This window comes from Anticarsia gemmatalis, chromosome 27 (genome assembly GCF_050436995.1).
Source record: "Anticarsia gemmatalis isolate Benzon Research Colony breed Stoneville strain chromosome 27, ilAntGemm2 primary, whole genome shotgun sequence".
NCBI lineage: Eukaryota > Metazoa > Arthropoda > Insecta > Lepidoptera > Erebidae > Anticarsia > Anticarsia gemmatalis.
Window position 1 is genome coordinate 3,750,940 of NC_134771.1, and position 13,692 is coordinate 3,764,631.

General features: G+C 35.3%; 1 protein-coding gene across 3 annotated transcripts in view; it reads right to left on the reverse strand.

The window, feature by feature from the left end:
• Positions 1–258: 258 nt before the first annotated feature.
• Positions 259–13,692, reverse strand: part of Lnpk (zinc-ribbon metal-binding protein lunapark) — a 28,305-nt gene continuing 14,871 nt past the window's right edge. Inside the window, exons 4-9 of one of the 3 annotated variants that reach the window (XM_076132093.1) lie at positions 12,994–13,081; positions 11,364–11,485; positions 10,518–10,647; positions 9,606–9,749; positions 8,384–8,467; positions 259–7,465 (exon numbers count right to left, since the gene is read on the reverse strand). In XM_076132093.1, the coding sequence (XP_075988208.1) occupies positions 7,389–7,465; positions 8,384–8,467; positions 9,606–9,749; positions 10,518–10,647; positions 11,364–11,485; positions 12,994–13,081 (645 nt within the window). In that variant the 3' untranslated portion in view covers positions 259–7,388. Of the gene's footprint in view, positions 7,466–8,383; positions 8,468–9,605; positions 9,750–10,517; positions 10,648–11,363; positions 11,486–12,966; positions 13,082–13,692 lie in introns of all 3 variants that reach the window. The other 2 variants (XM_076132092.1, XM_076132094.1) reach the window with 2 other exon arrangements.

Here is a 13,692-nt window from a genome sequence, read left to right on the forward strand (position 1 = left end):
ATTGTTATCACAAAAAACCTTTCCATGTATGTTATTCTGCTTTTGATAAGCGAAATATAAGTTTAACTTATGTGTGTTTTCTAAATATTGATGATCATCATTCTAAAGTTAATAAAGTGTTCATTTTACTTAGTTCTAAACGTTAATGGATTTGAGCACTTCGAGAGGCATTAACTTATCAAAATGTTTTCGACACATAATCTTGACAATCACCATATTATTATTTCAGTAAAATAACATAGGATAAAATAAAACCACTTATAACTGGGTACTTGTATATTAGTTCCATTATAAAATAGCTAATTAACGATACAAGCAATAAATAACAAATTCAACAACACTATTCACTTGACTCACATTATTTACAATATTATGAGAATTCTTCACAAAACTACATCACCTAATAACTTATCATTTTTCCCGCCCTTTCCGTGTAACCATAGAGTTTCGTTACTCATTATATTGTCAAACTTGTGTTTAGCAACGAATAGGAAACCAATAAATCTTTCAACAATGGAAATTAAATAGAAAAATGGCTGTTTAGGAGATTAATTAACTTAACAATAAACATTTTAAAAGTTGTTGACAACCATATGCTTCGTTTGCATCGACCGGTGGCTTGTTTAGTACTTAGTCACGCCACAACACACTTATCTACCTACATCTATTGCATTTGATAGTAGGTATTTAACATGGAAACCACTTTTTTTTAAAGAAATCAGCCTTCATGCAATAGTCCATAACACTCCTAAACCAAATAACTCTATCTGTACTGTATCGAGTCGGTTTAGTTTTTCGTCGTATTGTCGGACCGAATGTGTGTAGCACACCTTAGTATTAAGCAAGTCACTTATCAATAAAGACGTCGCATTTAAAACGATTTTGAAAAAAGTATTGTTACTGAAAATAATGTCCTAACCAGCCAATTTCCAGTGTCTATGTCTAATGCGTGCAAAAATTTGTATCATCATTACATAAGAACCGTTTGTTTTTTATTTCAATTTTCCATAAATATTGTACAAAATATAAAAACTCCATGGATAAATTCTATTTACTATTCTAACGCCAAAACATTGTTAATTTAGGAATGTCTAGGGTTTAAACAAACATTATTACTACTAGAGATTTTACATGAAACCGACACATTTTCTATAGCTCCGACAAATTAATGAAGAGCCTTGAAATACACAATTTGGATGTGCATACATAATATCCCGTCTGTTATACCCGAAGTTGGATGAAATACACTTTTTCTGGGTTTTCGCCATTAACAATGTTAGTCCCATGTAATAAGGGGCACTTTGTCTATACAAAGCTCTCTAGTAAATTGTCGGAACTATAATTATTAAACTTTTCGCAAAAAATATTATTTGCGGACTTTTATTTAACAATGTGCCTCACCTGGGCTTATAGTTCCCAAACAATATTCCCGCCATAAAACATACAATCAAAAAGGTTTGAGCAGACGCCATGACAGTTCGACAGTGCTGCCACCTATTGTTGCTCATCGTCATTTACATTTTACATCGTCACATCTTTTTATTGCAAAATTTTAAAACATGTTTTTTGTAAATGTGACAATGTTGTCTTTCCGAACCGAATATTTTTTATAGCTTCAAGGCAGAGTGAAACCGCGTTGTAGCTTTAAACGCAACAATAAATATTTTTTTTCCATTTGACATAAATGCAAACTGATCTTTGTTTTTCAAACGCAAATTAGTAATTTGACTAGAAAAAAAAGCATTTTGAGTATACGCTTTTGAAGAAAGTGTGGACTTAGAATTTAGCTACATATTTTGGACCTACTTATGGAAAGAGGAACCAAACCACAGTTAACCGATTCGTTGAGACTTGCGTTTTCGTAAACTTCTAGCTGTGGCGGCAAACAAATATTTCGTGACACGCCTGTCGGGCCAACCGCCATAGAAGTTGATGACTCAATTTGAGCGAGTTATATGATATTTAAAAAAGACACGCCTCTCGTGTCATACGCCATATATAAAAGAATTGAATGACACGCCTGTCGTGCCATCTGCAACGAATCGGTTAAAGTCATTGAGTTTTTTCCCCAAGACAATATTTGGGGTTGGTTCCTTATTACATAAGTAGGTCCTTTTGTAAAAGGGTTTAAAGTAACCCGAAAAGCTAAATTCAAAGTCGAAAAATAGTTAGTAACGTTAATAAAAAATGGAATAACTTTACGAACACATTAATTTGAAAATTGAAGCCAAAGAGAACTTACTTTAAGAAGAAAAATTAAATATTTTTTACACCTTATATTGAAAGTCTAAAAACTTATTTTTTAGTATACATCTAATAAAAATTATTGCATTATGGTCGTTAAAATCCGACATTTTTTGACCTTCGTGGTGGATTTTCTTTTGAAAAATACCTCGAGGCGTCGGATAGTTATTTTTTGTACCAAATACATGCATTTATGAGGTTATAGACCTTTATTTAAGGCTCTCTAGGTATTGGACTTGGTTATAGGGGTATTTTCGTTCTTTTTGTGTACAATGGAAGGCATTTTCAGGGGTGTTGTTAAGTTAGAATAAAGGTGCATTTTTTTCTGAGAAAATAATTCGTATAATTTTGCAACCCTTTCCAACCGTCTTTAAAAAGAAGAAGGTTATCGATTCTATTTCTTTGTGCAGTGTATATCCTTTAACATATAATTAATCATGTTTTTTTTCCATATGTTCAAGCGGAGGCCAGAATCTATACCCTTTTCCGGGATATAATCTATCAACCCGTCAATTTTATCAAAAACGGTCAAGCCGTTTTTACTTGAAAGACGGGCAAACAGCAATGTCCAGTTTTTCTTGAAAATAAATATATTTATAAGCACCGCACCAATTTTCTCCCTAACACACCCCCGGCTGTTAAATTAGTAGAATAAATTAAACTATTACTACTTATATTAAGTACCAGCCTGTGAGTTAAATAACGTCTGGTAAAAGATTCGAGCACATTTTATTAAAGAACCAATGACAAGCAAATTGGATTAAACAATCCAAATAAGCATTATCTTTTGCCAGCTCAAAAGGGAATTTCACACAACTAACGACTATCAAGTTGCTGTTGACTATCGAATTGCTCTCGACTATCCAATAACTATCGATAGTCCAGTAGCTATCAATTGTAAAGTAGCTATTGACTATCGAGTAACTGTCGACTGTTGCGAAGCTATCGAAAACGAAGTAGGAATCAACAATACAGTGTGTATCTACTATCAAGAAGCTATCGAAATCCGAGTAACTATCGGCTGACTATCAAGTTACTATCGACAGATGAGTAGCTATCGATAATCGAATAACTATCGAGAACTTTTATATAGAAAAACTGATCAGCGCCTCTAGCTTGTTTCAAAATAACTAATTTTAACTCTCGAAACGATAGTTTAGAATTGTTAGTTTTAAATTATATCAAATTCTAGATTGCTACGAAGACCCTTCTAATAGAAAATCCGAATTTTCTAACTAAGAAATTGTACCTCGCAGTGGCAGGTTTCAATAACACATCTTCGGATAGGGATAGCTTACTTTAACTGTATCAAAATGAATAAGCAGTTTACCAATCCGCGGTAGGGCTATCCATAACCGACGATATGTTATTGCAACCCGCCATGTAAACTGTCGAGGTATACATTTTGTTATATTTTGCCAATATTTTTTGTATTAATTTACATTTACAAATTACTCAATTACGCTATCTAGTTAAAATTGCTAGACTAATAGTGATGCGATCTAAACGTTCTAATAGATATTTAGCGAATGGGGCAGTTATCTTACTGTTTCTATAACTTGACAACTGTAATGGAACAAATTTTATGTTAAAAATTTATATCAAATGCTATAAGAAGTGCAAAATTTGTTTGTATTTTCGTAAAAGCCTGTTTTGTATCGTTCCGTATTTATACACACATTGTTTAAAATACAGCCCCCAAGCCGCGTCTGTCTGTCCGTTCACAATAAACTCGAAAATTACTGAACGGTTTATCATGCGATTTTCACCTAAAGCTAACAGCGCTTCCTGAAGCTTTTATATATATTTTTTAAAGGTACACCTGGTCTAATCCGGGCAGGGTCGAGACGGGCTGCTAGTGCTATTTCGACATTCGTTTATTCCATTATAGTTACCAAGTATTAAAATTCTAAACGGAAAGAAATTAAAATCGGATAAATTTATACGTTAGCAAGGCACATAAATTGTTATTTTTAACTTATTTTCTTTTATTAGTTTTGTAATAAGCTAATTCACATTCAAAGAGATAATTTTAGAACGGATTCAGTGTAAAAAAAGAAAATTTATTTTTATAAAATGTCAGTATTTTTATTAATATTATAATAATTGCATTGAAATTGTACTCGAAAATTGTTATACTCGGACCTTTACAAACGTGCGAACTATGTCTTGTAATTTTATAAGACTCTTGTTCGCACTTACACATTGTCATATTTCTCTTGTTATTTTCATTAATACGTAGTTGGCACGTTTGTAATGACCCGAATACAGTAAGAAAGCTAATTTTATAACGACGAAAATGTCAAAATCAGAATTTAATAATGTCAAACGATTTAGAAAAATGTTTTAATTAAACAATGATCCGTTCTAAAGGAATCTTTAACCAAATAATTTAAAAAAGTCTATTCATATTTGTTATGAAATATGAATAAACTTTTATATTTAAAACAATCATTACATGAGCATTAAAATCATTCACTCTTTATTTCAAAATGATTATTCTAAATGTATTTCATGAAATTATAAAACATCGGTAACCTTCGGGTATTATCGGCAAACATCGTAACATTAACTGTTTACTAATAATCGTCGAGTAAGCTGAGTTTAAAAAGACAACTCCCGCATTAAGTATTGCTCTTGTGTGGCAGGGACTTTTACAAACATACAAACAACTGACACTAAGTACAACCAGACCCGAAACAACTATTTGTGGATCGCAGAAATATTTGTCCCGTGTATTCGAACCCACGACCTCCCGACGCAATGGTAGTGGCGATATGATTAGATAAACAGTTTTTTGTCTTCACACATATACAGTTTCAAAATTGATTGTAAGTGACAAACACTGTATAACTAATCGTATCGCCATTACCATTGCGTGCTGCAGACTTTACAGCCGCTTATACATGGATGGGTGACCGTAGTGTCTTTTACATTTTTACATGTAAAACGTTGATAGCGATTGGCAATAATATGCAGGACTAAGTTATAACGATGAAAATTAACCGTCTCATATTTGAGACCGGCTTATCACTACATTTTTTGTACAATTACATGTTCAAAAAAGCCTTCGAATGACTTATGCCCGGTTTCTGAGGCACATTTAGCGGTAGTTTATCTATTTTTAATCTGAGTTAATACGCTATTGAATAGATAAACCACCGCTAAATGTACCTCAGAAACCAGGTGCTAAACCATTTTGACATCAGCCATCTTGAAACAATCGGTAACTTTTACGAGCTCTCCAAAGCACGGAGACGTTCAGCTCAAATACCACTAAGCGGCTACCCATCTACGCAATACCCGCCCTAAGTTTGCTTGCCACTCCAGTATGTGCAACTAGCTATGATCACGATGTTTGCCGAAGATACCCGAATATTCCCGATGTAAAGTGTATATCCGTATTGAAATATTGTAATGAATTCTCCACAACACCGATAAAAGCGACAATAATAAATAAATTATTGTCAGTCGTCTATAACCGATCGAGATCTCTCGAGAACATTCTCAATGTAACAAACGATATGTTTTATAAGAATATCAACCTTTTATACATAGAAATAGAGCTCATTTTCATTATTATAAAAGACTAATTCAATATTTTTTATAGATATATGTTTTTTTTGTAGATATAATAAGTAAAGAGTAGTTCGTTGCTTTTGAAAACTAATTAAATCAATCAGTGTTGCCATTTTCCGAGATATTTTTGGATTTGGGTAAAAATATTTCATGCTGTTTATTTTTGGGTAATATAATGAAATGCAGATAGGCATCTCATTTTAGCAGTATTGCCAAGTAGGTTCCACAATTTTAATGTTAGCAACACCGAAATCCATGATAGATATTTTTTCTGCGGACATTCTAAGAGTAAAGTTAAGCGAACTTTAATGCTATCTACCATTGGATGGGAGACCGAAGAGCATTTATATACCTTGAAAATCAAAGTACCTATAATATAATAGACACCTAAAACAAAATTCATAAACAAAAAAAATAACCTAAGTTTCATCTTCAAAAACTAACTCTTTTATTGCTTACATCAACAATAGTGTTTTCTCATTCTAACACGCTGAAAAAGAGCGAGAAAGCACTTATATACAATATGAGTGCCTCTTTCTTTCACCTCTAATGTGAGCGAGAGAGCACTATTGTATAACTACATATGTAGTATAGTTGTCTCTTTCTTCCACTTGTAGTGAGAGCGAGATAGCACTACTTTTGAGATATACTAATAAAACATATCGTTTATTAGAGTGAGATTCGAAATAATAAATAAATTACATAAATAAGACTGTATACCCAATCCGCCGCGAATTTCTTATTTTTGTTCGACGTTTCGTAAAATGGACTTTATTTTGATTGCCAGAGAGTTTACAATTCAATATTTTATGCTTGTAGTTGAATAATTTATAAAAGAGAGTAGTCTTTTCCGTTGTCTTTTTTAACTAAATTGTTGACGTTTTTGACAAATAAGGTAAGCAGAAAATGTCTTACTAATTCACTGAACAAAGTTGACAATGGAAAAATAAGACCTAAGATTAAAGTGTACTGCATCTCTTTTTAACCCTACTTTAATACATGTAAAAGCACCAATATGTTTTCTATTTAAATATTATTGAATTACCAACAGTCGTATATTTTTAATGTGCATTGAAAATCACTTTTATTTACCACAATATAAAGCTTACATTTCAAAGCGATATTGTGAGTGGTTGTTATTAGGTCATTGACTGGTTTTTTATCGTAAATAATGTTGAAAATGTAATTATTACAAACTGAAACATTTTATAACGCACTTATTTGATAGCAACGAAAATACGAAACTGTGACGTCTCTACACCGTATTTCTATTCTGAAATGTATTTTTGACACTACATAAAGAGTAGCTGATTTGACTGATGGTCAAGTACTCTATTTGTTTTTTCTTCTTAAAAACACGCTGTAAAGAGGTGTCTATTTCTGTTTTTACAAACTTAAAAAAAATAAATTTTCAAATATAACTCAACTAAGACTAAACTATTGAATTTCAAACTCTCTGAACACAAAAATAAAGTCTATTTTATAGTCGTATTAAACATTTACCTCTTAGCATTTCGATATTGAGTCTTAATGTAGTGACAATAAGTTCTAAATTGACATATCACTCAGTCTTCTTTCTTGTCTGCTTCGGATTTCGGCGAGCCCTCGGCCGAGGGCGGGCGATCCGACTCGTTTTCTGACCCTGGAAATATAAAATAATATATTTATATTTATACTAGTTGATTCGGCAGTTTTGAAAAAAATATTTAAAAAAAAGTTAGGAGGGGCCACCCACCCTTATCACTTTGGGGTATGGAAATTAGATAGTAGCCAATTTTCTAATAAAATTGGCTATATAAGCCATCTGCAAGCGCATCAGCGCCGACTTAATTAGGAGGTGAAGTGTTGAGTCGGCCATGGCCGAATTCGGACGGATAGATCATTCAGTAGCCAATTCTCAGGCTTATTGAATGTGCATATAAAATTTGGTAAAAATCAGTAAAACACTGGAATAGTGGGAACCTCACATCGTCTCAAGAACTGTAGCAGTGATAGCCGAGTGGTATATGTTGGCACCTTCCATTCAAGCAGTTGACGGTTCGAACCCGAGGCAACACACTAATGACTTTTCCAAATAATAAGGCCTGGGGGATTCACCCCCACCCTGAAGAAACCACCCAAGAAAAGACTTTGCAGCCTTTTCGCTGTTGTAATAAGTTATATCCAGGACTAATACCTTAGCCCTTAATGCCTTAAGTTGAAACCATCGACCAACTGCTAGTGCTTACAGCATTATTTTGAGACCGCGTATCACTAGGCTATCATAAAAGAAAACTAGTGGTTTTGGTCATGATTTACACTTGGGTAGAAATACAAAAACCCATGCAAAATATGAGCTAATGAAAACAAGGGAAGGTAAAACAATGTTTATGGAACATCTTGACAACATTAATCTGTGATAAAAATCTGCAAATAAGTGTTGCCAAGTTTGACACAGATTATACCAATAAAAGTAATAAGAATAGTTAACTATAAGAGCTCAGATAGAAATCTGCAATTAAGTGTTGCCAAGTTTGGCACTGGTTTAACCAATAATAATAATATTTAAGTAGTAATATACCGGGATTTCTGGTAGCGTCTGCGGCATTTTTGTCTTCTTCGCTTTCACTACCAGAACTCGCTACTGACGAATCATCACCGCTGCCTATAACCAATTAATATAATACCATTTAATTTTACACTAATTAAAACTATAATATTAATGTAAGAAAAATACTATAAAAAGTCCTCAAGCATACTTTAGAAACATATTATCGCTTTTTAAAGGTAATTAAAGTAAATTTTGGAATGAGAATCGCTTTTTGAAATATATTTGCAATATCCTTTTGAAAAAGACTATTTGAAATTTACAACAACGTTATTTAAGGTAAGTAAATGATAACTAAAATGAATGAAATATATTTTATACATACAAAAGGACAAATGCATGAAATAGGTATTGGAAATTCGATATTCATGACACGTTTATATTAATATTAATTCAACAGTTCTTGTATGATAGTCAAAACATTGATCCATGTTTACATACAATACAACTTCACATTTATTTACTACTTCATACATTATTTGTGTAGATTATGTGCACGTATTTGTATGTTTACACATAGGTACGCATATACGTACAGACGTATACGTGAGTGAGCGCGTGGGCGTATACGTCGTATGTGTGTGCACGTAGTCGTTAGTGCGAAATGGATGTCTTATGGGAGTCTTATTAAAATACTAAAATGTACCCGATAAAATGTAATTTTTTATAATATACTTATTTATGACTAGCTGACCCGCGCAACTTCGCTTGCGTCACATAAGAGAGAATGGTGAAATTTTTCCCCGTTTTTGTAACATTTTTTACTCGTACTCTGCTCCTATTGGTCGTAGCGTGATGATATATAGCCTATAACCTTCCTCGATAAATGGGCTATCTAACACTGAAAGAATTTTTCAAATCGGATAAGTAGTTTCTGAGATTAGCGCGTTCAAACAAACAAACAAACAAACAAACAATCAAACAAACAAACAAACAAACTCTTCAGCTTTATAATATTAGTATAGATTTCTTGCCCTTTTGTTTTAACCGCCACGGTCACTCACGCTCACGACGCTATATTTTTGTCGACATTTGCCGACGAAAGCGTCGTGAGCACTTTCTGATTTATCGAGTATAGCCGACCGTGGCGGTCAAAGGGTTAAAGCAGCGATTAGTGGGACTATGTGACTGTGTGACTGTGTGACTGTGTTACAGTGTCAAGACAATGTGTGTGTGTGTGTTTGTTTGTACTCACCGAGAGCCGATCTATCGTTGAGCGCCGGCAGCGGGCGCGCGGCGAGCAGCGGCGCGGCGGGGCGCTGCTTGCGCGCGGGGTTGAGGCGGCCGCAGTACGCGCACACGTACGACACGTACTCCCACTCTTCTACCATCGCCATGCCTACACAAACATACTCATTTATGTCACAAAACCGTAAAGGAACTCACATATCTGAAGTTGTTAAGTTCCAGTTTAAGGTTTCTTCCAGACCTAGGTCAATTCAAGTGAATTTGCATAGAACACAAGCCACTGGGTCCTTATTTCTTTCAACGTATATTGTGTTCTTTGATATTCAATTGCCAATAAAAGAGATTGAATAAAATGTTTCTTTTTTTTAAGCCTTGATAAGCTAGATAAGTAATTTCAATACAAAGTATTATCGTTTAAAAAACATTGGGTGTTAGGATAAAATCAACTATTTATACACATATTCCACAGAGTGTGCAGACGAAAAACAAAAGCCTAGTAAAAAATAAATCGATGAAAACCAAAAAAAATGTCCAAACGTGTTGTTAAGCGCAAAACTTAAGAAACTTTGCTAATTTATTTAATATTTTTCGCTAAAATTAAAAAGAAGTCCGATAGACAGTCACACCATGTAAAAAGCTGGTATCCAGCAGCATCTGTTGTTACTTGAAGCCGACTCCAACATAGTTGAAAGAAAGGCAAGACTGATTGAAGAGAAAAAACAGAAAAATCACAAAGAAAATAGTAAAATCAATTCCACGAAAACTGGTATCCAGCTGCATCTGGTGGGACTGGAAAACGACTCCAACATAGGAAAAAAATCTAGACTAATTGAAGAGAAAAAACAGAAAAATCACAAAGAAAATATTAAAATCAATTCCACGCAGTCGCTTGGGTCAGCTAGTAGTAATAAAGACTTACCATTATGAGAGAAACATTCGGAACATATAAGTGCCATGCGATGATTGGGCCCGTCTTTGAGCAAGTAGTCCACTACTTTGTCCAGCGCTGAGCGGTTCTTGTCCGGCAGTGGGCGTGGGAGCTGGTCAGACTAGAAGAAAATAATATATTATGTAAATCATACCTTCACTATTGCAAAAGTTGATTTGAAACATTTTCACACCAATATTTTCATTAATAAACAGTTGGTTTGTCTAAAGGACAACGAAAGGACTTACTGATACACTTATATGATTTAAAATTAACATTTGAAATTAAGATAAAAACTACTTCTAAGATTCCTTTTAGAATTAAAATTGTTTTACACAATCCAAAGTTCAGCCTTAAATGAAAAACGAATGAAAAACAATGGATACTATTTTTCTTTGCCACGTATACGAAAGTATACGTTAGATCGTCGTGTACGCAAATGCGTATACGATATAAGCACACCTGCCAAAAAAAACAATATAAAAGACATCAATAAATTAACTTATGCTTCTAACACCTCCCACGCACGTGGTCGCAGGTTGGAACCCGAGGTAACACATCAATGACTTTTCGAAGTTATGTGTGTATTAGAAATAATCATCACTTGCTCCAACGGTGAAGGAAAACATCGTGATGCAACCTTTTATGCCTGAGAGTTCTTTAGAACAGTTCTTGAAGGTATGCCAAGTTCCCAACCAGGAATGGGCCAGCGTGGTGGACTCAAGGCCTAACCCCTTCCTCATTACGGGAGGATACCCTTGTCCAGCAAGTGGGACAATAATGAGTTATATTTATTTTATCTACCATAATAATTAGTATCTATTATCTTATACTCACTCGTAGCCTAGGTCCTTTATAAACGGCGGTGGGTGAGTTGATGACAGGCACGAGGTTGCGGTTATTGGACATCGGCGTCGACGTCAAGGCCAGCTGTCTCTGACGCAGCTGGCCGGGAGTCGCTGAAATATATACGTGCAATCACACTTGCAGAGGAATTACAGGTTAATTGTTTAGAAGTGGGAGAAAAAGGGACTGTGTTAAGCAGGACGTTTTGTTTAAGTTGTAAAAAAAATGCAAGTCCGCTACGGATGTAACACCCTATGTACACAGTTAAGTAATTTATCTGTAACTTTAAAAAGAATCGTGTTGCCAACCTGCAATCCTTTTAAATTAATGTCACCGGCAGAAAGTTGTCGACATAATATGTTGATTATGACTAAAATATGATGATACTAAGGAAAGGTGCTGTAATTTTTTCGGTAGAGATTGTGATACTTACTAGCATTCTACGATTCATGGAGGACGTTATAAAAAACAATCAACACACAACAATTCGAATAAAATTCTGACGGGGCAGGTCCATAAAAAGTTGGGAACCTAATATCTATAGTTTTTTAACTTTGTCTTTATAAGTATAGTTTTTGGTGCCACGGGAAAGATTTTATATACAAAGGAAATAAAATTAATTTTGGAGGAAATTTCTGCAGGCATTTTTTTCTTTCTATTTACTTTACCATCACCAACATAACAAGCAAGATGGGCGCAGAACTAAACGGATATAGTACATGCAAAAAGAGTTGATACTATTAATAACTTAAGGACAAATTCCACTCATTGCATTTTATTAGAGACCCATTAAACAAAATGTCCACGACATCTGCGAGAATCCGTCAAACAGACCCCACTAGTGGGTCTTTTGAGAAGTATTCCACCATCTGTGTAACTTACGAGCGAGTCTAAGGGAATATGCTTGTCAGGAAGGAAGTAACTTGCCAGCTTCTGTCGCGGGGTCGGTAGTACATGCGACAGCCGCGCAAGAAAGAGATCTCGGGTTCGTATCATCAGGTCTGGCCAAAAAGTATTTTCTGATTTTTCTTCGGTAAGAATCTCTCAAAGTTTGCCTGGAGTCAGGAAGTTCAAGTCTCGGTGCCCGAAGACCACATAAAGCCGTCGGTCATGCGCCTGAACTCTCACTGGTCGTGTCGGTTATCTGTCCTACAGGTCCATGACAGTGAAGGAATAGAGCTAACCTATTTATTGTGCAAACAGTTGGACACTAGAAACAACTAGTCCTGCACAGTTGGTCGGTTTCAATGAAATGGCCGCTGTACCCGCATATCGGCTAGGAGAACATTAGTGAGTCTGTTTAGTAGTTCCACCGCGGGGGACGCGGAGGATCCGATTGGAGGTACCGCGTCCTGACCACGTTATGGTGACCGTGGAAGGAATACTGTCAGGTTTTTAGTCGGTATGCCCAAGCTACAGCCGGAACGCCTTGCCGGCGGCAGAGCCCGACAGACCCCCGCTTTCCTCCCTGGGGCGGGATATGCAGATTATGAAAAAAGGATCCACCGCGAAGTTGCGAAAATTTTATCTTATTTTTTTTCTATCAACTCTCTTTGCATATACTATAAAGATATTATATACACAGGACATCTACCTGGGACCGGCGTGCTAGGGGTATTACCGGGAACATTGTTAGTCGGCACGAAAGGCTTCAACGCCTTCGACTGCTCCTCCGGGCTGCCGTATTTGTCCAGTATCTCTTTCGCGACCTGCAATGGATGACGTAATTAATTCTAGTACCGGTTACCTCACTTCTGAATATTTAATGTGGATTTACAGTTGTTTTCATGCATTTGTCGTCACTATGTTTTTACAAAAGTCGGCTACGGCAACGGTGTCACGGCATGCCTCGGTCCCTACTACACAGGTACAGGTCTACTGAAATACTCAAAGATGTAAAATCTGAGAGAAAATACACCCCCTAAACCCCCTAATTCTTCGTAAGAGAGCTGTGTTAGCTAATCTATACTAATTTTATAAAATTGTAAATTTTTGTTTGTTTGGTTGGTGGAACGTACTAATCTCAGGAACTACTGGTACGCATAGAAAAAATATTTGACTGTTGGATAATCTTTTTATTTCTACGACCAATAGGAGCAGAGTACTAGTAAAAAATGTTACAAAATCGGGGAAAATGATGACCCATTTTCTCTTATGTGACGCAAGCGAAGTTGCGCGGGTCAGCTAATCTATACTAATATTATAAAACTGAAGAATTTGTTTGTTTGTTTGAACGCGCTAATCTCAGGAATTACTGGTCCGAATTGAACAATTCTTTCGGTGTTAGATAGCCCATTTATCGAGGAAGGCTATGGGCTAT